This window comes from Selaginella moellendorffii, unplaced genomic scaffold, assembly GCF_000143415.4.
Source record: "Selaginella moellendorffii unplaced genomic scaffold, v1.0 SELMOscaffold_111, whole genome shotgun sequence".
Lineage (NCBI taxonomy): Eukaryota > Viridiplantae > Streptophyta > Lycopodiopsida > Selaginellales > Selaginellaceae > Selaginella > Selaginella moellendorffii.
The window spans coordinates 123,985-145,659 of record NW_003314372.1 but is presented as its reverse complement, the minus strand read 5'-3'; the positions used below and the strand labels follow the sequence as shown (position 1 = coordinate 145,659).

Sequence of the window (21,675 nt, the reverse complement as noted above, 5' to 3'; positions counted from 1 at the left end):
TCTGGCTTCGTCCATCACAAACAAGACTTTAAGAATACCAGATTCAGGGTTTTGCAAGCCCTGGAGTTTCTTCATGATTCTAGTATCTCTTCCCAGCGTTACTTTCTGTTCCCATTCACCCCAGACGTTGAAAGACTTCTTCAATAGACCTGGCTCGAGTATGCTGGACAGCTTCTCCCGGACTCCTTTCCGATTCCTTATTTTCTCTTTTACTGTGCTCCAGAAAGTGTCTCCAAGCATTACCTCTTGGAGGAATGCTTCCGGCTCCATCTTCATCTCCACGGCTGTGTCGATACACGATTCGAAGTAGTCCATGCAAAAGAGCATGAACCTGCTCTGGGACACAAGCAATGGCCCCGAGCTGAGCAAGGTGACAGCGCTGTCGTAGAAGAAATCGGCAATGGCGGACCTTGGAGGGTACGCGGAGCCGGAGGCCGAGGCGAAGGAGCAGTAAACCACAAACACACCCCTATTCGCAAGCTCACAGCAGTCCTCGACTTTCCCCAGCCACTCGACTGCACAAGAGTCACAACAGGAGCTACCCTGGCATGCCCATTACACCAGTCCTTAGACACTGTTTCAAGCTCAAAATGCAAGAGCCCTACATTATCTACACCGCATCTTCGATACTTAGTCTTGAATGCTTCTGCGAAAGGCTGGATAGTGTCCTGATCCACGGCTTCCGCTGGCTCCTTCAGAAGCTCCCTGTTTATCTCCAGGAGCTCCCTATATATTTCTTCACGTTTCCTTTGCAGCTCGTCCCGCTTGCCCTCTTTGCATTATTGCGAAGCTCCGGCACATCCTTGCGATTCATCCTTCTCTACAAACGAACCTAGTTGCAATATAGCGCCCACCCTAAAAGCGGACAATCCATGATACTAAAAATTAAGGCGTGGATGTATCTAAAATGCGGCAGCGTTGTCCACTCTCGCAGAGTGCTCGCGCAATGCCTGCTCGAGGCAAGCTTGCCGATCATGAGCGCTTACGTCCACTCGGGAGATTTCCACCAGGCCATCTTAGATCTCTTCCACTGTCTGCTGCGCGAGGGAGTGATCCCGGACGCCATGAGCTCCGTCGCGATGCTGGGAGCGCTCTCTCTGGATGAATTAAGAACTGGCAGCTTGGGTCCAGATGGATCGTCGACGATGAGCACGTATAGCAACCTTCGTAGCTGCTGGAAAGTTTTCGAAAGGATGGCCGAGAGGAACGTTGTGTCTTGGACTGTGTTGATCGGGGGAGCTTGCCAAGGCAATGCCGTTGTTTTGAGCGATGCAGCTGGAAGGCGTGAGGCCCAATGAAATCACCTTTAGTTGCTCTTCTCTGGCAGTAAATACCTTCGTGCTGCGGGAGTGGTGACTGTTGTTGCCAATACCGCGTTGGAATGCTTCCTTGGTGTGGTGATCTCGTCTGAGAAAGATAAAATCCCCTGGAACATAATGATCAACCCTGCATTTGTCCATCACAATTATCTTCAATAATAAGATACATAATAAAAATGCATTTCTCACAATATTTGCGTATAGACCATGTGTTAGTAGATTTCCATCAACTTGTAAAATTAAGAAAATATTTTCAAATTTCCATAAAATGTTTTTACATACATGTTTGACAATTTTATTTCTATATTTCATTAGTAATAATTTTTAATTTATTTATTTATTACCATATAAATTTTCATATTCTTCTCAAAAGTTTACAAGACACTCCTTTGACTTAGAATTTTTAAGATCTCTTAGAATTGATAACACACTTCTGCATGTTTATTATTTATATACAAGTGTATAGCCACTTAAAATTGCTATTAAAATAGAAAACAAACTTTGATGCTAAAATAGTTGAAGACATTTTTTTATAGTTGTTTAATTAAATTTGGGTTATACATACATACATACATACATACATACATACATACATATATATATATATATATATATATATATATATATATATATATATATATATATATATATATATATATATGTATATGTATGTATTACCATACTAATTATAGTAGTATAGTATATAGACCGTCCATTTAACCTCAATTAGCATACTTATTTCTATATCTCTAACACTCATATTGGTGGAGATTAGAAGCATTGTAATTTGTCTTTAGAAGGCAGAATTTTGGCAGTACTTTGTTTAGTGTTTAGGATTATACTTTTATTTTTATTCCTTCATTCTTTTTTAGATCTAGATTTGTGTTAGTTTTTCTCAAGATCTAAAATTACAGCTATCAAATTTCTAAATCTCTATTACATTCAATTTTTTTGCCATGCCACACCATCATTGATAAAGAGTATATAAATTGAGGTTATTGATGTTATTTTGTTATATTGAGTTTTTAGTGTTGTAGAGCATGATTATATTAATGTTGCACTCATCCTTGGTGTGTTGCTATCTCCAGCTTATATAAAACATGATTACATTGTGTCTTTTGTTTTTGGTATTACTTTCATTGATGTAGAACATGATTATTTGGAAAGTTATAAATTATGTAATCTAATTTTTAAAGAATGTTCAAGGATAAAGTTTATGGGAAGATGATGTTTAGAAGCTCAAATGAATTTAAAATGTGATGAGAAGCTTAATTATTATGAAGATATATTTGAAAATGTGTTAAAGATTTCACATTGTAAGTGTCAATTTTTCAATTTGCTATTTGATCTATTCTCTTTACCTTTTACTCTTTCTCAACTTTTTTTTATTTCTTGGTTTGAGCCACCTTTTGGGGGGGTTTCAAAAGTATAATATGGATAGTGAGGTTAAAGATTCTTTAAAAACTAGATTATATCATTTATAACTTTTCAATTGATGTTATGATAATGTTCTACATCAATAGAAGATAATACCAAAAACAAGAGACACAATGTAATCATGTTCTATACAAGTTGGAGACAGCAACATTCTTTAAAAACTAGATTACATCATTTGTAACTTTCCAATTGATGTTATGATCATGTTTTACATTAATGGAAGATAATACCAAAAACAAAAGACACAATATAATCACGTTTTATACAAGCTGGAGATGGCAACACACTAAGAATGTGTGCAACATTCATATAATCATGCCCTATAACACTAAAAACTCAATATAACAAAACAACATCAATAACCTCAATTTATATGCTCCTTATCAATGATGGTGTGGCATGGCAAAAAAAGTGAATGTAATAGCGATTGAGAAATTTGATAGCTATAATTTTAGATCTTGAGAAAAAATAACATAAATCTATATCTAAAAAATAATGAAGGAATAAAACTAAAAGTATAATCCTAAACACTAAACAAAGTACTGCCAAAATTCTGCCTTCTAAAGACAAATTACAGTGCTTCTAATCTCCATCAATATGAGTGTTGAAGATATCCCATTGAGTTTGAGCTTTGGTTTGATCAAAATAAAACCAGGACAAAATAAAAATTTGAGGTTAAATGGACGGTCTATATACTATACTACTATAATTAGTATGATAATACATGTATATATGTATAACCTAAATTTAATTAAGTTTTTGTAGTAGTTTATAATCATTTAATAAAAGCTCCAAATGTCAAATGTTCCACCTAACTTATTATCATTATTATTTTATCTTATAAAGGGGAGGATAGTGTAAGGTTTGTAACTATATATATATATATATATATATATATATATATATATATATATATATATATATATATATATATCACATATACTAATTATAGTAGTATAATATATCCATTTGAGACTAAATATAGTCCAGCCATATATATAAGCAGGAGTTTATACCCTAATTATTATACCTATTTCCAAGCACTATTTATATATTTGCTTAAGGAAATTTCTAGGAATTTGGGTAAAATATACTTGAATATTCTAAAATATTCTACTATTTATCAATTTTTATTCATTTATATTAATCTTATATTTATAATTTATAAACAAAAACTTCCTAGTATATTCTAGTTTATTATAATGAATAAGATTAGTCTTGTGTTTACATTTTGAAGGAAGGATTCCAACAAAGGTATCAAACTGTGAAAGTCGAGCACTACGTGTGAGCTTGTGACTCGGGGTGTGTTCATGGTTTACTGCTGGCCTCTGGCTCCACATACCCTCCATTCCCGATTTCTTCTATGACAGCACTGTCACCTTACTCTGCTCGGGGACATTGCTTGTGTTGCAAAGCAGGTTCATGCTCTTTTGCATGGACTACTTCGAATCGCACAGCCGTGGAGATGAAGATGAAGTTGGAAGCATTCCTGGAGGAGCGGATGCTTGGAGCGACGGAAACACGACCGGGAAGCTCCTGTCGGTTCTCTTGCGCTTCCATGGAAAGGAATCCAACGTTTGGGACGAATGGGAAGAGAAGCTGCCACTTGCGGGAAGTAGAACGAGGATTCGCAACAAACTCAAGGACTTGCCAGAGTCTCCATCTGGGGAAGCCCAAGGTTTTGCTTGTCATGACGAAGCCCGATGGTTTGCTCACGGCCAATATGAAGGAGCTTTCGACGCCGTCGTGCCTGCCACAAGAGCCACCAGGGTTCTGCCAGACAAAGGAGATGTGGCTGCTATCTTCATCGACACCTGCAGCAGTATTATCAACAGCTTAGCTCCTGGTCCAGAGGCTCATCCCGGCGACCGTGTCGGTGCAGAAGGAGCGCTCGTTGCACATCCTCTCTACTGCATGTTTGCGGCGCGCTCGCCACCGGAAACAGGCAGCCTTTCGCTCGATCAAGTCACAGATTCGGGTCGTCTCTTTGCATACGTCCGTCCGTTGTGGGCAGCAATGTACAAGGCTTGCGGAAGTCGGGTACAGGTCCTTGCTGTGGAGAAGCTCCTTGGTGGTACTGGAACATCTAATAAGTTTCATCATAATGGTACGATATCAACAGAGGCCAAGTTGGCCGTCGGTGTGCATCAACATTAACCCGCAGGCCAGCATTGTCTCTCGCATGGTTGCCAGCCATTTGCTTACCGTCGAGTCCATCTCGGACCTGCGGCGTGTCTGGACGGATTGGGCCGTGGGGCCAGCAGTTGCAGCGGCTGCAGCTCTTGTTTTGCGGAGACAGCCGCCGAATGGAAGATTTGTTTGGAACATTCATGACGGGCTCCAGAAAGGTTGGATCGATGCTGGTTGCAAAGGGGAGCTTGTGGCACGACTGCTGCTGTTACTTGCAGTGAACTTCACTCTAGAGGAGTTGTGTGGCAGCCTTTGCGGGAAGACGCTTCTTTGCAAAGAGGATGTTTCTCAGCGGAAGCGTTGGGAAAAGGTGGCGAAAGGGAAGTTCTTGTGCTTGCAGTTTAAAAAGCTCGACATACCAAGAAGGAGCAAATGTTTGCACTGGGAAAGGCGGGTGTTGGAATCATCTGCCCGAAGGGGGGAGTCGACCTGATCCTATTGGGCTTCACGGGTGACACTTTCAGCCTGCTGCAAGTCAGTCTTTGGGGGCAGTCATGTAGAATTTGCAAAGTGTTCTAGAGATTTTTTCGGGATAGCACCAGAGCTCCAGGTACTATACACCAGCTTGTTCCTGAATCTTGGCGACATGCCAGGGAGTGTCAGCTTCAGAAAGGGGAAAGCTGTCAAGGAAGCATTGCTGAACACAAGGCCTGCAAATGCTTCTATGGCCTTGGCTTTGAAAGAAGTTTTTTCCACAATGATGTGGCGTTCGTCTGTGGGAGAAAAAGAAGGGAGAGTTATTCAAGCAAGTGCTTTCAGCTTCAAACGTTGTGGCTATCCAAGGTACGTGCATTTTAGACGCAAGAAAATTCTTTGCGTTCTACCAAGGGAATGAGGATAGCTGTTGAAAGCGCATGTATTGCTTTGGAGTGTAGAGTCAATAGTGAAGAGCAATTCGTACACCCTAAATGATAGAATATGCTGATTGTGAAAAATGATCAAAATCTTGGCTGATCTTTCAAGGCATCAAAGATGACCCTCCTAAATATATGATCCGTTGGCAGGAATATAATTCCAACTTATCTTCAAAGATCATGGCTGCGAAGAAATCCGGCTCCAAGGTCTTCTCGTTTCCAGCTCCCACCCTTCAGGAGATTCATACCGCATTGACTTTGGCAGCATGGAACAGATCAACACGAGAACTGGTTTCAAGCGGCCTGTCAAGATCGTAGTGACAGCCGAGATGGTCGGTAGCAGTGTGGCAGATGATGCTGTTTTGCTTCTGGACAAGCTTTTGGATGCGGATTTCATGCAGAGCATCGTGCCGGAGTTGCAAAGACAGTTTCCAAGGATACAGAGTGTTACTCCGAACCCGTTTCTGCAGGCTGGTCCCAGGAGTAGCCATGGACGCTACCTCCAGTTCTGAAAGTCTAATTAGTTTTGTATTTTCATTCCATGGAGTGTTTGGTATGACTTTCACTCCAGCAAACCATGAGAAAGAACTCTCTTGGAAACACCCACTTCCTCTTCAAGGCCTTCTTTAGTAGCGAGTCACTCCCATCTCCACCAAAAGTTCTTCCCCCTCGATCACTCCTCGCGAATCTCATGCGAGAATGCAGCTCCACCACGCGAGATCTCGCCACCGCCCGGATGATCCACTCGCGGATCGTCAGCTCCGGGCTGGATCGCGACCACCACCTTGGAAACCAGCTCGTCCAGATGTATCTCAAATGCGGCAGCCTCGCCGACGCGCGCAGAGTGCTCGACACAATGCCGGCTCGAGGCAAGCTTGCCTGGACCGCGATCATCAGCGCTTACGTCCACTCCGGAGATTTCCACCAGGCCATCTATCTCTTCCGCTGCCTGCTGCTCGAGGGAGTGATCCCGGACGCCGTGAGCTTCGTCGCGATGCTGGGCGCTCTCGCTCTAGATGAATCGCAGGAACTGGCAACTTGCGTCCACGGATGGATCGTCGAGAGTGGCCTGGAACAGGAACTAATCGTTGCCAACGCGCTGATGAGCATGTATAGCAAGAGGCTGGATCTTCGAAGCTGCTGGAAAGTCTTCGAGAGGATGCCCGAAAGAAACGTTGTGTCCTGGACTGTGATGATCGCAGCGTCTGCCAGGTTGGGGGAGCTCGCCGAGGCAATGCGGCTGTTTCGATCGATGCAGCTGGAAGGTGTGAGGCCAAACGAGATCACCTTTAGCTCGACGCTAGTGCTCTTCTCTGGTAGTAAAGATCTTCGTGCTGCGAAGTTGATCCACGAGCAGATCGTCGGGTCCGGATTTGGAGCGGTGACTGTTGTTGCCAATGCCTGCGTTGGAATGCTTGCTCGGTGTGGTGATCTTGCTGCAGCGGCGAGAGTCTTCCAATCCATGGCTGAGAGAGACGAAATCTCTTGGAACGTGATGATCAACGCTGCTGCGGAGGAAGGAGAAGCTCCTCGAGTGGCGTCGCTGTTCATGGAGATGATGGCCGAAGGGAGGAGACCGGACAGAGCCACCTTTTTGTCCATCCTTAGCTCCATGGAGAAAAACCTTGTCGATCCTCCAGTTCCTCCGTTTTACCAGCTCGTCTTGAATTGCATTGCCGAGAGCGGCTACCAGTCGAGCCTCCAAGTCACGAATGCGCTCGTCAGCTTCTATGGAAAGTGTGGTGACGTTGAAGGAGCGAGAAAAGTCTTCGGCTCTATCAGCTCTCCGGATGTTATTTCCTGTACTGCTCTGATCGCGGCCTTCTCCCAGCGAGCTCAGTTCCAAGACGCTCTGGTAGTTTTCCGGAGACTGCTTCATTCTGGAGTTCGTGCCAACCAAGTAACGTTCCTGGAGCTGCTAAGTTCCTGTAGGAGTCTAAGCGATGGCCTTTGGATTCATTCCCAGATTGTGGCTTCTGGATTCCAGAGCGAGGTGGACGTTGCTGCTGCTTTGGTTGAGATGTACAGTGGTTGTGGCAACCTGAAGCAGGCGAAACGGGCCTACAATGCTGTGGCAGTGAAGAACCTGGTGCTGTGTAACGTTTACATTGCGGCAAACGCTCAGAACGGAAATTCTGAGAGAGCACTGAAGCTCTTCTGGGAAATGCAGCAGGACGGTGGCTTCAAGCCCGATGGAATCACGTTGAATGCCGTGTTGTCTGCTTGTGCTCACGGTGGCCTGGTCAGTCAAGGTTGTCAGTACTTTGCAGGGATGAAATGTGACTACCAACTTATGTGCAATTCGCAGCATTACTCGTGTTTGATCGATCTGCTGGGCAGAGCTGGTCGTCTTGATATAGCCGAGAAAGTTACCACATCCATGCCGTTTCCACCCGACCAATCCGTTCGGATGGCGTTTCTTGGTGCTTGCAGAACTCACCACGACAAAGAACGAGGATCCGAGGCAGCCAGACGTGTTCTGCAGCTGGATCCCTTCGATCATTCTGCTTATGTAGCTCTCTCCCACCTCCATGCTGATCAAAGATTGTACATGTCTCGATCCTGAAAGTCTCATCACGAAACTTGCTCAGCCTGGTCGAGAAACTAATCTAAAACTCTCTGTATACTACCAGCCAAACCTGTGATTGACCAAGTTTCACCTACTTACAGCTGAACCCATGGCATATTGCAAGCCATATGACTACGATGACGAAAAGGACAATCGCAAGAACTATGAGCTTCATTTTCATATTCTGCAGCCACATCTTGCGCCTTAGCTGCCTGCCTTGCCGTTGGAAGTTGTCGGCCTGCAGTTTGCCATCGAAGGTAGCGTTACACTGATTTTCGTTCTTACGTTACAAAGCATTGTACCTGAAACCGTAGGTTTTCCGTCTTATCAACCAGAAGCTCGATTTTCTCCCCCCTCTCGAGCACCTGGAAAACCAAAGTTGAAGAACCGAATTTCTTTTAGAAACTCTATAGTGCACCTTTTCAATGTTATCCATCATGATCCCTTTCACTTCGGAAACCTGCTGTTTGATTCTGGCAATCTTGTTCATTTCTTCTGGATGATCTGCGCAGTATTCCATGTGTTCTTTGAGCTTGGGCCTAAAACACAAGGTACAGATTGAGCAAGCCATGTAAGAGTTCATGTTACCCAAATTCTCTGTCCAAACTGTGAGCAACGGCAGTCTCCGCTCTTCCTCCAACATATCTTCGCCTAAAGTCTTCCTTAACCCGTTCAAGAAACGCGAAAGGTACTTGTCTCCCATAGTCCTCGTCTGCTACAACCATATAAGCTGCAAAGAAAAAACCCATGAGCTAAAGAAGAATGGAGAAAATGCTACTTACTGAATCCCTCCTCAATCAAGTAATTGAAAGTATGACGATCGCAAGTATAGGTGAATCTGTTGTTGTTGGCGGGGAGCTTCTGGAGGCACTGGACAGCGATGGTGCTAAAATTTCCAGAGAATGCCGTGAACTCCGCCAGAACCACATTGCCTCTCGACACAAAACTGTAGATCAGCCCCGCCATGGTGAGAATCCCTGCTTATTCCGACCAGCGATCCTCACAATTCACAACGGCGACTCTCGAGAACCCTGCTCGCCAGATCTCGCGCCGGCAGCCTAGGGTTTTATAGTCGCCTATACCTGGCGATCGAATGATCTAGCATTCCAACGCGTCGATCGATGAGGTGCTCGCCCGCCGCCGCTGCTTCGTCTCCCCAGGAGATGAAAATGCTCGAAATATAGGGCAGTTGTAAGGCACAATTTAAACTTCGAGAACTTGGCGCCGAGAAATCTCGGCCGTCCACGTGGTAATAGCTTGTTAAACCTGATGTTTAGAGATAAACCCTGGTTTAGGGTTCTAGGCGAGGGAGAGGAGCGATGGTGAACAAGACGCAGCTCATGCTTGGCACCGCCGGCTGCGTCATCGCAATTGCTGGATTGGCGCTCACAAGAGTAAGAAATTTCTAGTCGATTTTAGCTGGTTCTAGTCGGGATTTTGGTGATCGCAGACGCCGCCTCCGCCGCCGCCTCCGCCGCCGCCTCCAAAGCCAAAGCCAAATGCTGCTACTCCGGCGTGATATTTCGATCAGGTACGCTCGATTCTTCGCATCAATCTTTTCGCGCTTGTGTTGCTTGAATTTTTATATTCGTTTGAGGCTCCCTGTGTGCCTAGGCTTGGATTATTTTGCAAGTTAGCAAGAGATTCTTCTTTTTTCCCCTCTTTTCATAGCTTAGTGGTGTTTGAGTTTTGTTTGTGATGGAGCGATTAGTTTTTGCCTTTTTCTTTGTTTTTCCTGGGCTTGTACTCTCAGGTGTGTATGGTATGGATTCGTGTAGTTTGTGCTGCTTTTTTGTGCCTTGCTTCAGGTAGATGCTTGATTTGCAAGTTAGCGGGAGATCCTTTTTTCCCCTCTTTTCTTAGCTCGTTTGATTTTTGTTCGTGATGGATCGTGATAGAGTGACTAGTTCTTGCTTTGCCTGCACAGCTATGCCTCTCGTTTGGTAAGTTTTTTTTTTATATATTTCTGGGTTTGTACACTCAGTAGTGTATGGTATTCATGGATTCGTGTAGTTTGTTCCGCTCGTAGTTGGATAGGTAGCGTCAGATCTTACTCTCAGGCCGCTCATGAGCTCGTTGGCTTTAAGAAAACCGACTTGAAGCTTCTGAGGTTGTTGAAATGCATGGATTCCATGGCAGGCGTGAGTGAAAGCTGAGTGCTGGATTGCGTGTGCCCGTCCGTGTCCTAGAAACTTTGCTTGGCTTTGCTTCTTTGTGATCGATCAGGTCCGTAGCTAGCTAGGCCGGGATGATGTTTGAGTGGTTTCAGTGGATTTGTTTGGAAGCCTCTCTGCGTCCTCTTCGTTACGATCTCTCCATTTATTTTTGTTATAGTCGTCTTTCCTCGTGACTTTAGAGAGACGTAGCCATCGCAGCTCTCGCTATCTCTTCTCTTTCAGTCTTTCTCGCTTCGTACTGGGGTAGCGTTACCGCCGGGGTGTTGAGATGTATGGCCTCATGCTTGTTTGCTTCGCGATTTGGATTTGACTCCCCAAACGAAAGTTTTGATAGTAACGTTGGTGCGAATTTTTAATCGCAGGAAATAAGAAAGGAACCATGAATCATCACCGTGAGCTGTGAGAGCTATAAACAAGTGAAGAAATGTTTGCTGGTCTTTGGATCAAACACCAAACCAGCAGGCAACGAATTTGACAATCATACTCGTATGGTTCCTTCACTCTTCCACCAGATTTTTCTCTCGAAGACCGCTTTTCCTTTTTTTTTTTTGCAGCAATTCGTTAAATGAATCGGAGAGATTCTTTTCGAATATTTTCTTCTTTTTCTAAAGAAAAAGAAAAAGAGGAAATTTGGTACTGCTGCTAGGAGACAAAGGCTCTCCAGATGATTGGGGATTAAAATTGGTGTGGTGCCGACACGGGGTAAATGTAAACATTGCGAAGAACACGAGTTTAATCCGTGAAAAGGAGTTCTCCAGACTGGGAGTTAACAGAGGAGCGAGGAAAATTTGGCATTGGGGGGGTAAACACTGGACAGCCCAGCGACGAAATTTTGTAAAGAGTAGCAGCGAAAGCGATTGCTGCTACAGCGCTGTTCTTCCTCCTTTTCACACTCTTTTTCTCGCTAATCCACCAACCGGGAGGAATCGATCGATCGATAGCGTAAAATTTGGCTGGTGTCTCGTCTCATTCAATGCAAAGACTGCCAATTTGCGAGAAAGAATGCGAGCGAGCGCAAAGCCCCTTTCGTGTTTCTCCCTTTCTCTCTCGCGCCGTGGCAAGCAGCATTCATAGATGGATTGATCGATGGGCGATCTATCCATCCAGGGTGATTGATTTGCGAGACCAACCAGGGCCAGCGTTTGCTTCACTCCAAAGATCGTAGGGAATTGCAAGCTCGGGGAAGAAAGAGAGAAGAATAAAAAAGGGCTCTGCCGAGAATCTGGCCGGGTGTCGCGAGAGAGCGCCAGGAAACCACAGAGCTGTAATGGGTCTGCGAGATTTCGCAGAGAGGCGAGCGCCCATCTCGCGTATTTTGGAGTGGAGGACAGCAATGGCACAACAGAGCTCCTTTGAGCTAGGAACAAAACAAAGCTATGAAGTGTTAGGGTTCTTCGTCACTGGTTCGATCGAGCTCCTCCAGCTAGATTTCCTAAGCTAGCGCGCAGCTAGAGGGGGATTCCTTGGCACTGGCACTGGCATTGTTGTAACAGGCGAAGGGATTCCATGATCGAGAGATTCTTTCACACGCGCCGGAGATTTTTTTCTTGCGCTCCGTGCCTCGGTTCTTGATCGTGGCGAGGCCACATTTCCATCGGCGGGGCCTTGCCAGGGAATTAGGGTCTTCGCGCTGCTAGATCTGGCGCTCCCGCGGACAATGTAGCTCCCGTTCGCCAAGATTCTCGACGACGAAAGAGGGCTTTGCTCAGTGCCAGGATGAGCGGCAAGGCGGGGAAGAAGAAGCCCGAGAAATTTCGCGAGAGGATCGAATTCAAGTTCGTCTTCCACGCCACTCGGGTATGATTGAGTGATTGGATCATCACTGGAGTGGAGATTTCTCTCGTCTTTGCTAGTTCTTGGGATTGGATTATTGGTGAGTGATTGGATGATTTCCTTCCTTCCAGGTACCGCATTCTGGATGGGAGAAGCTCTACGTGTCGCTGGAATCCATCGAGACTGGCAAGACGACTGCCAAGACTGCCAAATCCGTGGCGCAGAGTGGGGCTTGCCGATGGCCCGACGCCATCATCGAATCCACCAGGCTTGTTCACGAGACGCGCACGAATTCTTACGAGGCCAAGCTCTACAAGTTCGTCATTGGAATGGTAAATTTCTTTCTCTTGCTCTCTTTTTCCTTCTTTTGTTGGCGTGCTTTGCTTCTTTTTTCTTCGTGAGTGTGAAGTTTTCGTGTTCGTCTTTATGGCGGCCTCTTTTCTTGCATGAATGCGTTCTATCTTTGTTAGATCATGATTGTGTTCGTGGTGGTAATTCTTGTCGTGATTTCTATGATCGTTTTCTTCGTGATGGATCAAAGTTCCTATGCTAGATCTGTATGATCTCTGCTTGTTCATTCTAATGCTAGCGGTGATCTTCTTTCTCTTTTTGTAGAGTCCTACACGGGTTCTAGGAGAGATCACGCTCAACTTAGCGGATTATGTCTCGGTCACTTCAGCAGCATCGTATGCTTTCCCACTCAAGAGCTGTTCCACAGGCACTGTTTTGCACGTAAGTTTCTCGCCGAGTCTAATTAAATGTTCCGCTCACGTAGTACCATTTCTTTTATTTGTTCGATTCTCACCCCACTTCCCACAGATCAAGCTTCAATGCCTCACGTCGGCAGACAGCCCGAGCACAAACAGGTACTACGCGCTCGCCGCTAGCAAGATTTTTTCAATGAGGGATCACTGACTTTCTTTCACGTCAATGACAGTGGCGAAGTTGAGCAACCGAAGGAAGTTACAGCCGAACTAAACGACCAACTCTCGGAAGATGAGGATGATTCCAGTGTTAGCTCGTCAACGAATCTCCCTCCTCCCACGCCAAGTAGAGTGAGTAGAACTTCCACCCAAAAAAAAAGGTCGATATGATTTATTTTTTTTCTCTTTTACAGGACAAGGTCCTTTCGAGGTATAACTCCGACTCTTCGGATGTCTCAACTCCGGTGGCGAATGGAAGCGGCAAGAACTTTTACAACTCCCCGGAAGTGCCGTCCCCGGCAAGCACGGCAAACACCGGCAGCTTTAACTCGAGGCTGGAGCGAACTGGAAGACTTAGAGCAAGCACTGAGTCGATCAAGTCGCTCGCTACTCCTTTAAAACCGGCGGCGAGGACGAGTTTGCCATCCGCAACAGTAGCGCGGCTTTCTGGAGATAACAAAGCTCCTGGCAATGTCGATGAAGCGGTGTCAAAGTTGGAAGAAGAGCTAGAGAAGCTCAAGCAGCAGCTTCTCGATCAAGAAAGCCGTGCATCCGCGAGAGAGGAGGAATTCACTGTTCTCACGGGTGAAAGGGATGGTTTGAGAGAGGAGATAAGCTCCCTGAAGCGCCAACTTGACGAAAGTATAGCTACAAGAGAAGAGAAGAGCTCGGCTCTCGACAGCTTACAAGAAGCCATGCAGCGATTCAGAGTAGAAAAGCAGGGCCTGGACGAGCAACAAGCCAGCTTGAAGCTCGAACTTGAAGACTGCAAGCATATCATCAAAGAGCTCCAGCAAGTTTTGGCGTACGAGAAGGAATCTAAGGAAAATCTCGCCACACGGCTGGATAAGATCCAGGAAGAGAAGGAGAAGCTCTCGTCGACGGTGAGAGAGCTGGAAGAGACGCTGGCAGACGAGAGGAAGAAGATGGAAGACATGTCCGTGAAGAACATGGAGCTCCAAAACTCTTTGGTCGATCAGGAGCAGACGATGGGAGAAGTGGAGCGAGTACTCTCACAGAAAGTTCAAGACAGAGAGGAAGAGCTGAACTCGTTGCAACAAAAGTTGGCGAGCCTAGAGGCGATTCAAGCAGCCAGCGATCTCATCGATCCAAACGAGCTCGTAGAGCTCAAGAAAGAAGTGGAGGAGCTCGAGGTGGATATAAAAGAGCTGACGGACGAGAACATAGACTTGATCTTCAAGCTCAACATCGCCAACAAGGAGCTCTCGCGATTTTCTGGAGAGTCGGACTACCTTGGGATGACGGACATGGAGGAGAAGCTCCAGAAGTTCCGGAGAGAACATCAAAACACAAATGACAAGCTCTCGCAGCTCGAGTCGTTGTGCAAGGAGTTTAAGTTCGCCAAAGTCGACCTGGAAGCCCGGCTCAAGAGCTCGCTCGAGGAGATCCAAGCTCTCAAGTCGGACCTCAAGGCATCGAGAGCCATGCACGCCATGGATCGAGAGGCCTTCTCGGGCCGGGAGCTCCGGCTCAAGGAGCGAGCAGACGAGATGCACGAGAAGTACTCCATGACTTTCGGGCTGGTGGCGGATCTCCAGACCGAGCTCGAGACGGTGAAGAAGGAAAACTCCGAGAACCGCAAGAGGAAGGACGAAGTCGAGGAGGCTCTAACCAGCCTCGAGGTGGCCAAAACCGATCTAGCTTACAGGCTCGCGGACTTGGAGAGCGAGAACTTGAAGTCGCGATCTCTAGCTCGAAAGTATGAGTCGGATCTGGGGGAGAAGACGCAGCTCTTGACATGCAAAGCTGCGAAGGTCAGTGATATGGAGTCGAAGATCGTGATGCTGGAGGCGTCCAACAGCGAGCTTGAGAGCAGGATCCAGGAGCTCCAGAGCCGGGAGATACTGAGCACTTCGCGCATCGTCGATCTGGAGCTCCAGCTTTCGTCGACCAAGAGGGAGTTCGAGGCTGTGGAGCTCAAGAAGCAGGAGCTGGAGACGAGAGTTGACGGCCTGGAGCTTGAAAGGTTCGAGCTTGGAAGGATGCTCCACACCGGACAGGACGACAACAAGTTCTTGAAGGAGAAGCTCGATGGGATAATGGGAGAGCTGGCGGAGTCGAATGCGCTGCTCGAGGTGGAGCTCTCAGCGAGGAGCACGTTGGAGAAGAGGGTGGCGGAGTTTGGAAGCGCAAAGGCGAGCCTGGAGAAGCACCTAAGCCACTTGGAGGACGAGAACTGGCAGCTGACGGAGAGGATCGCGGGGCTCGAGGCGCAGCTAAACTTCGTGACCGAGGAGAGAGAGACGTACCGGATGCAAAGCTTTGCGAGCGAGAACCGGGTGAAGGAGCTCGAGAAAGAGAGAAGCAAGCTACAGGAATCACAGGAGCAGACGAACAAGGAGTACGAGTTTAAGGTTCATGGCTTCGAGGTGGAGCTGGCTCAGGCGCTGGAAGAGAGGGACTCTCAAGTCCATGCACGTAAGGGGCTCGAGAATCAGCTTGAGGAGATGAGAGAACTGAAAGAGGCTCGTGAAGAAGAGGTCCGAGAGATGGAGGAGAAGCTGGCCACTGCGAGGAAGAGCTACGAGGAGTGTGTAGTGGCGAGAAAATCTGCTGAAGGCAAGGTGGTGGAAGTGGAAGCCGAGCTGGGGAGACTAAACGAGGAGCTTCGAAAGATGGCGAAGTCCAAGGCTGAGGCGGAAGAGAAGTCGAGGAGAATCGATGAGAGAGCACAGTTGGACAGGTCGGTTGCCGTGGAGCGGCTCCAAGCCGAGCTCCAGAGGTTGACGGATCAAATGGACGCTACCTGCGACGAGAAGGAGCATCTGGCTTCGCAGGCCTTGATCGAGGCATCGGAGCTTCGTGCTGAGAAGCTTGAGTGGGAGGACGCCAGGACAGAGCTTGAGGAGAGGCTGGAAGTGGCGGAAGCACAGGCCGATTCCCTGAATAGAGAACACGAAGAAACTGTCAGAGAGGTTCTAAGCACGTCGAGGAAACGAGAAATGGAAGTTACCTCCGAGCTCGAGAAGTCGGCTGCAAGGATTGCTCAGCTCGAGGCTAGTGCTCGGACTCTAGCAGCGGAGAAAGCAGCTCTCGAAAGTCAAATCCAGAAGTTGGAGCGAGAAAACTCGGAGCTACGGGCCAAGTATATCGAAATCTCCGACCAGCTCGAGCAGCACAGGGAAGCAGTAGCAGGCCTCCAGAGCGCCAAGTCCGAGCTAGAGACCAGCCTCCACACTCTCAGCCAAGAGAAGATCAGCCTTCTGGACGAGAAATCCTCTCTCGACGCCAAAGTTTCGGAGCTATCTGAGACGGTGTCCGAGATGGAGCAGCTCAGGCAGTCGAAAGCGGCGGTGGACGACCGTGTCTCGAGGCTCCAGGCGGAGCAGTCGGCCAGCCGGGCTCTGGAAGTGGAGCAGAGATGTGAGTCCATCAAACTTCGGCGTCAAAACAGCGAGATGAAGCAAAAGATGACCGAGCAAGACGCCGAGAGAGAAGAGCTGAGAAGACGGGTCGAGTGCCTGGAAGCTGATGTGAAGAAGCGGAGAGGTGGCGGAGACGAAAACGGTAAGATAGCACCTGGAAGTAATGGCGTCCTTGCAAGATCATTATCGAAGTGCAATGTTAAGGTTGGAACACGAGAAGGCCAGGAGCTTATCCTTCTTCGAGATAAGATCAAGTCCCTCGAGGTACCAATTTCTTTCCCTCCAAGTTTCCGATCTTTCGTCCAAGTTTCTCAGTTTCTAGTTGGTCCAGTTTTACTCAGTTTTCCAATGTCGTCCTCTATGTTCTCTTCTTTGGATGTCTGTCCTTTCGCGTCGTTCAAGCTCTATAACTGGATTGGAACAGGTGGAGCTGAAGCTAAAGGCTGCTGAATCCGAGAGCTTGAAACGAGAGGTTGCTGCAAGGCAAAAGGAAGTTAATTCCAACTCGATCAAGAAAACCGACGAACAGCAACAGCAACAACAAAAAGATGAGGTTGAGGCAAAACAAAAAACTCTCCAGTTTCTAATCGAAGTTTCATGCAGGAGGCCAACTTTCCAAGCTCGCAGGAGCTACTACAAAAGGAGCTCCAGAGAATGCAGCAGGCAAGTGGACATCAATTCTCTGGGCGAGAAAAACTTACTTTGCTATCGATCATTCCAGGTGAACGCTCAGCTCCAAGAGAAGCTCACTAGATTCAAAGAGAGCTCCAAGTGGGGGAGCACACTGGAGAGAGTAGCAAGCCTCGAGACAGAGCTCGCAGAAGCTCTGGAATCCAACACCATGTACAAAGAACAACTCCGCAGGTTAGAAGCTTTTCGAGAGTTGGTCGATTTTTACCCATTCATTGCAGCGCATTCGCGACACAGCAGAACGTCCATGCCGCGGCGCTCCAGAATCTGGGAGACGTCGATCACGTCGTGAGCAGCCTGCTGGGATACAAGCGCAAGAGCAGCGATCTGGAAACCGAGCTCGGCGAGATGCGCGAGAGGTACCTGAGCATGAGCCTCCGATTCGCGCAGGTGGAGGCGGAGCGCGAGGAGCTTGTGATGACGATCCGGAGCCTGAGGAACGCTGCGAAGAAATAAATCTCGCAGCGAAGAACCCTAAAAAAAAAAAAAAGAACCCTAAACACAGGGCGGGAAACGGAGATATTTAAGTTTTTGACGGTAAACGCGGAATATGCGGTCTGGGGGTTGACCAAAATGATTGAGTCCCGCGACGGAACGGACACCCGTCGACGCCCGTCACGTCATGACCGCCACGGTGGCTCGGTGCTGGCTCGGCGACTGGCTCGGCGGTTGGTGTGGCGCCGAAGCTAGTGCCGGACCTAGGCCCAATGACCACACAGGCGAGAGGAGCATCTCTCCTCATTCAAGCAAGGGTTCGTTTCGTTGGTTTCGTCGTCTTCGCTGGGAGCGCGCGCTAGGGTTAGCTGGATTTCTTGCGGAGCGATCTAGATCTAGGCATGAATCGCGCTTCTTGTCCGGTGGATTCGCCTAGATCTGCCGGCGATTGATGCGCGGCGTGCGGGCTATGGCGCGGAGGACAAGAAATTCTCGACGGCTGCGCGGGCATTGCTAGCTCCAGCGGCCGCGTAGATTGGGCATGGGAGGAGGAGCTGGAATCTTTGCCGCGTCGTCGCCGTCGTCGTTGCTGCGGCATGGCTTACTGTGATGGGAGCGGCTGCAGCAAGGGGATGGAGATGGCCTACCGTGATCACGCAGGATCCGAGAATAGGGATCATCTCGCCAATGGTCTGCGCCTTTCCTTGCAGCATCCACAGAACGGGCGGCCCAAGAATGGGAAGAAGAATGGATTCCACGACCGACCTAAGCGCGCCAGGTTGAATGGCTACCATCACACTAGCACCAGCAGCAGTGGATTCGAGAATGGAGATCCTCTGGAAGACGAAGAACACGACGAGGAGCAAGAGCTCATTCCAGGTTTGACGGACGATCTAGCGCTGCTGTGCCTGGCGAGGCTGCCCAGATCAACGTACTGGCAGTACTTCACAGTTAGCCGCAAGTTCTACGACAAGCTCAAGCGTGGAGAGATTTACAAGGCCCGCCAGCAGCTGGGCATCGTGGAGCAGTGGATGTACATTCTCAGCGATGGCCACCAGCGAGTGTGGCGAGCTTTCAATCCCCGGGAGAGGACATGGCGGCAGCTCCAGTCCATCCCGTCCGACTACGCATTCGAGGTGAGCGACAAGGAGACTCTCACGGCCGGAACACAGCTGCTGGTGCGAGGCATGGAGATCAAAGGCTACGTGGTGTGGATTTACGACCTGGTCCAGGACAAGTGGATCAAAGGCCCGGACATGATCCAGTCGAGGAGCTTATACGCGTCGGCGAGCTGTGGAAACTATGGTTTCGTGGCTGGCGGGACGAGCATGGTTGGAACCGACAACCTCAAGAGCGCCGAGAGATACAACTCGGTGGCCGGGACTTGGGAGCCACTCCCGGATCTTAACAGGTGCCGGAGGCTTTGCTCGGGGTTCTACATGGATGGGAAGTTCTACGTGATCGGTGGCAAGGATGGACAGGATCAGCTAACTTGCGGAGAGGAATACGATCCGGCTACCGGGACGTGGAGATTGATCCCAAACATGTACTTTGGGACGAGCGAGCAGTCCCAGACGGCGCCGCCGCTGGTGGCGGTGGTGGACAACCAGCTCTACGCGCTGGACACGGCGCTCAACGAGCTCAAGGTGTATAACAAGATGAGAAACGACTGGAGAACGCTGGGAGAGGTTCCGGTGAGAGCGGACTTTAACTCCGGGTGGGGGATAGCGTTCAAGGCCATGGAGGGCGAGCTGTACGTGATTGGTGGTCAGGACGCTCCTGATCGGATCGAGATCTGGGCCTGGAGACCAGCTCGAGGTGGTGGTGCTCAAACATCACAGGAGGAACAGGAGGAGCGACCAGTGTGGCGATACGTGACCATGCTGGGGACTTTCATATACAACTGTGCGGTGATGGCTGCGTAGAGGAGAGGAAGATTAAGCCAGCAGCTGGAGCAAACGCAAGGATTTGAATGGATCAATGAAGCAGCAGCAGCAGCAAGTAAGCAAAGCATCAATCAACAGCAGCAGCAGCAGCAAAACTTGGAAGAAGAGAAGAGATTTGGAGCATGAGAGGAGTAAAAGTCCGGTGGTGGTGGGGATTGTTTCAAGAGCTTTTAGCTATTCTCCTAGCTAGAACAGACAGGGCGTAGGGAAATCAAAGGCCTCCTCTTTGTTGTACTAGCTAGTCTCTCCTTCCTCTAGGCACAGTATTTATTTCATCCTCCCTTTGGAGCAATGATAAGAAGTCAGAGTGGATTCGAACCCGTGAACGCACCCCCGCTCTGCCTGGGGACGGGATTCGAACGCACGACCGGAACTTTCTATAATCATCATTAAGATTTTTAAAACACCATGGTTAGTAAAGAAAATTCTTAATCTTAGGGTTCTGTTATAAATCATGGAATGTAGATTTCTTTAAAAGCATGATTAGATCCTTTTGTTGTGTTGGGATGCATTGCAACAAAGCGGCAATAACGTTTGTAAATTGATTATGAATTTGGCAAAAAGTAAAATGTATTACATCAGCTTTACCTAAATCACCTCACTATTTGGTTTTTGAGTCATGATATGGTCAATTAATAATAAATATTGTTAAGTTTATTCCTTGTAGCAGTTAAAAATTAGTTTTTATTTTGTGTAATAATAATTTCTTTAAATAAAAATTACACTGACTTTTTTCTGTGAGGTTCCATCGCTCGGGACCTCTTTCACCTACAAAAGAGGGCAGCGAGAACACGTATTGGACAAAATTATACGCTTCGCTGCCCTCACTCAAACTGACTCTTTTCACGCTGCTGCTCTCTCACTCGGGAGCCGGAGCTGCTGCTAAATTTCTAAAAGCCCAAAGGCTCAAAGAGTGGAAAAAGAAAAAAGAAGAATGACCAAAGCAAAGAAAAAAAAAATGGAAGAAAGATGGAGATGGCGAGGGAGAAGAGGACTCAAGTTTACAAGGAAGCGCAATGAAAGCGAAGAAGAAGAAAGCTCAAAAGAAATGAATGAATATGGAGGAAGACCGATGATGGATGGGAGTCTAAGGATCAAGCTTGTTACCTCTCGAGCGAGCGTTACACCATGTAGCGATTGATCGTCGCCTGAGCCCACTCCGCGGTCTCCTTGAGCCGGTGATCGTCCGACGACAAGCACTCGTCCAGGAAATCCTTGTAGAAGGCCGAGTTTCGGAAGAACTGTGCGCTGGTGCCTGCTAAACAGTCGGCCATATCGCCCATCACTCCCACCGCAGCTTTAAGAACCACATCATCTCTGCACAAGAACAAAAGTTAGCTTCGGTTCATCATCCTGGGAAAAGAGAAGAAAAGAAAACAAGCAAACGTACCTCTCCTTGTCTTGGTACACACTCTCGATGAACTGCAATATGCCAGCTACGTAAGGCATCATCGCCTCCGGCTTGGTGCCTTTGAATGCCTGGAAAATCCCCGAGTACGCCTCCAGTATCCCTGTTCTCAGCTGGTTGTTGTAGTCGAGCATCTCATCGTCTCCGGCCGCTTGCATGACCGAGAGCTCCGCAGCGCTCTGGAGCATCGGCATCGCGTAGCTCAGGTACTTCTCAAAGTTCTCCCCGATGGCCAACGCAATGTCTCCAAAGCACGAGAAGATTGGCGGCTTGACGGAGCGGTGGAGCTGGTTGCTTCCCAGGTCCTTGAGCAGCTGTGTCATTATCCCGTCGCAAAAAGGGAGAACTTTGTCCTCGAGAGCTCGGCATATATCACCCACAACCCCGACCGTCACGGCGCACACCTGGTACTCCTCAAAGTTTTGGAGTCCCATCTCCAAGTATCTGTAAAACTCCTGCATGTACTTCCCGAACTCCACTCCGATAGCATCCGCCAGTGCCCCGATGGCGAGCATCGCCTCCTCGTGAACCGTCGCACTCCTACACGCGAAGACTCTCAAGAACAGCC

The 21,675-nt window shown here is 48.0% G+C and overlaps 5 protein-coding genes across 6 annotated transcripts in view; 3 read left to right on the top strand and 2 right to left on the bottom strand.

Moving 5' to 3' along the window:
* The first annotated feature begins 6,377 nt into the window (after positions 1-6,377).
* On the top strand, positions 6,378-8,366 carry LOC9663062 (pentatricopeptide repeat-containing protein At5g27110). Its single transcript, XM_002990711.2, has one exon. It carries the CDS (start codon positions 6,378-6,380, stop codon positions 8,364-8,366), a length of 1,989 nt encoding a protein of 662 aa, XP_002990757.2.
* A 58-nt stretch (positions 8,367-8,424) lies between these two features.
* LOC9658520 (vesicle-associated membrane protein 721) lies at positions 8,425-9,449 on the bottom strand. Its single transcript, XM_002990667.2, has 5 exons — positions 9,152-9,449; positions 8,958-9,099; positions 8,788-8,908; positions 8,672-8,734; positions 8,425-8,607 (listed from the first exon to the last, which is right to left on the bottom strand). Exons 1-5 carry the CDS (start codon positions 9,333-9,335, stop codon positions 8,461-8,463), a joined length of 657 nt encoding a protein of 218 aa, XP_002990713.1. The 5' UTR covers positions 9,336-9,449; the 3' UTR covers positions 8,425-8,460.
* Positions 9,450-9,671: 222 nt separating this feature from the next.
* On the top strand, positions 9,672-17,892 carry LOC9658518 (myosin-10). Of its 2 annotated transcripts, XM_024664515.1 has the most exons (12): positions 9,672-9,763; positions 9,820-9,900; positions 10,909-12,343; positions 12,451-12,651; positions 12,935-13,051; positions 13,139-13,185; positions 13,257-13,374; positions 13,437-16,892; positions 17,053-17,181; positions 17,232-17,291; positions 17,350-17,492; positions 17,540-17,892. In XM_024664515.1, the coding sequence occupies exons 3-12, from the start codon at positions 12,263-12,265 to the stop codon at positions 17,772-17,774; spliced, it is 4,587 nt and encodes a 1,528-aa protein (XP_024520283.1). In that variant the 5' UTR covers positions 9,672-9,763; positions 9,820-9,900; positions 10,909-12,262; the 3' UTR covers positions 17,775-17,892. The 2 variants fall into 2 exon arrangements, with proteins under 2 accessions (XP_024520283.1, XP_024520284.1); XM_024664516.1 differs by lacking the exons at positions 17,232-17,291; positions 17,350-17,492; positions 17,540-17,892 and having other exon boundaries at positions 13,437-16,770; positions 16,833-16,892; positions 17,053-17,168.
* A 114-nt stretch (positions 17,893-18,006) lies between these two features.
* On the top strand, positions 18,007-20,019 carry LOC9663061 (F-box/kelch-repeat protein At5g60570). Its single transcript, XM_002990708.2, has one exon. The coding sequence runs from the start codon at positions 18,350-18,352 to the stop codon at positions 19,676-19,678; it is 1,329 nt and encodes a 442-aa protein (XP_002990754.2). The 5' UTR covers positions 18,007-18,349; the 3' UTR covers positions 19,679-20,019.
* A 350-nt stretch (positions 20,020-20,369) lies between these two features.
* LOC9658517 (importin subunit beta-1) overlaps positions 20,370-21,675 on the bottom strand; it is a 5,250-nt gene continuing 3,944 nt past the window's right edge. Inside the window, exons 2-3 of the mRNA XM_024664538.1 lie at positions 21,090-21,668; positions 20,370-21,016 (exon numbers count right to left, since the gene is read on the bottom strand). Of these exons, the coding sequence (XP_024520306.1) occupies positions 20,821-21,016; positions 21,090-21,668 (775 nt within the window). The 3' untranslated portion in view covers positions 20,370-20,820. The remainder of the gene's footprint in view (positions 21,017-21,089; positions 21,669-21,675) is intronic.

What these genes read in the sequence shown, in the direction of transcription:
- LOC9658518 (XM_024664515.1), top strand. Translation starts at nt 12,263, where the DNA reads ATGAGCGGCAAGGCGGGGAAGAAGAAGCCCGAGAAATTTCGCGAGAGG. An exon ending in GACAGCCCGAGCACAAACAG is followed by an intron (nt 13,186 to 13,256) that starts GTACTACGCGCT and finishes CGTCAATGACAG; the next exon opens with TGGCGAAGTTGAGCAACCGA. An exon ending in AGCTCCAGAGAATGCAGCAG is followed by an intron (nt 17,292 to 17,349) that starts GCAAGTGGACAT and finishes CGATCATTCCAG; the next exon opens with GTGAACGCTCAGCTCCAAGA.
- LOC9663062 (XM_002990711.2), top strand. Translation starts at nt 6,378, where the DNA reads ATGAGAAAGAACTCTCTTGGAAACACCCACTTCCTCTTCAAGGCCTTC.
- LOC9663061 (XM_002990708.2), top strand. Translation starts at nt 18,350, where the DNA reads ATGGCTTACTGTGATGGGAGCGGCTGCAGCAAGGGGATGGAGATGGCC.
- LOC9658520 (XM_002990667.2), bottom strand. Translation starts at nt 9,335, where the DNA reads ATGGCGGGGCTGATCTACAGTTTTGTGTCGAGAGGCAATGTGGTTCTG. An exon ending in CTTGATTGAGGAGGGATTCA is followed by an intron (nt 9,100 to 9,151) that starts GTAAGTAGCATT and finishes TTTTCTTTGCAG; the next exon opens with CTTATATGGTTGTAGCAGAC. An exon ending in AGTTTGGACAGAGAATTTGG is followed by an intron (nt 8,909 to 8,957) that starts GTAACATGAACT and finishes CTTGTGTTTTAG; the next exon opens with GCCCAAGCTCAAAGAACACA.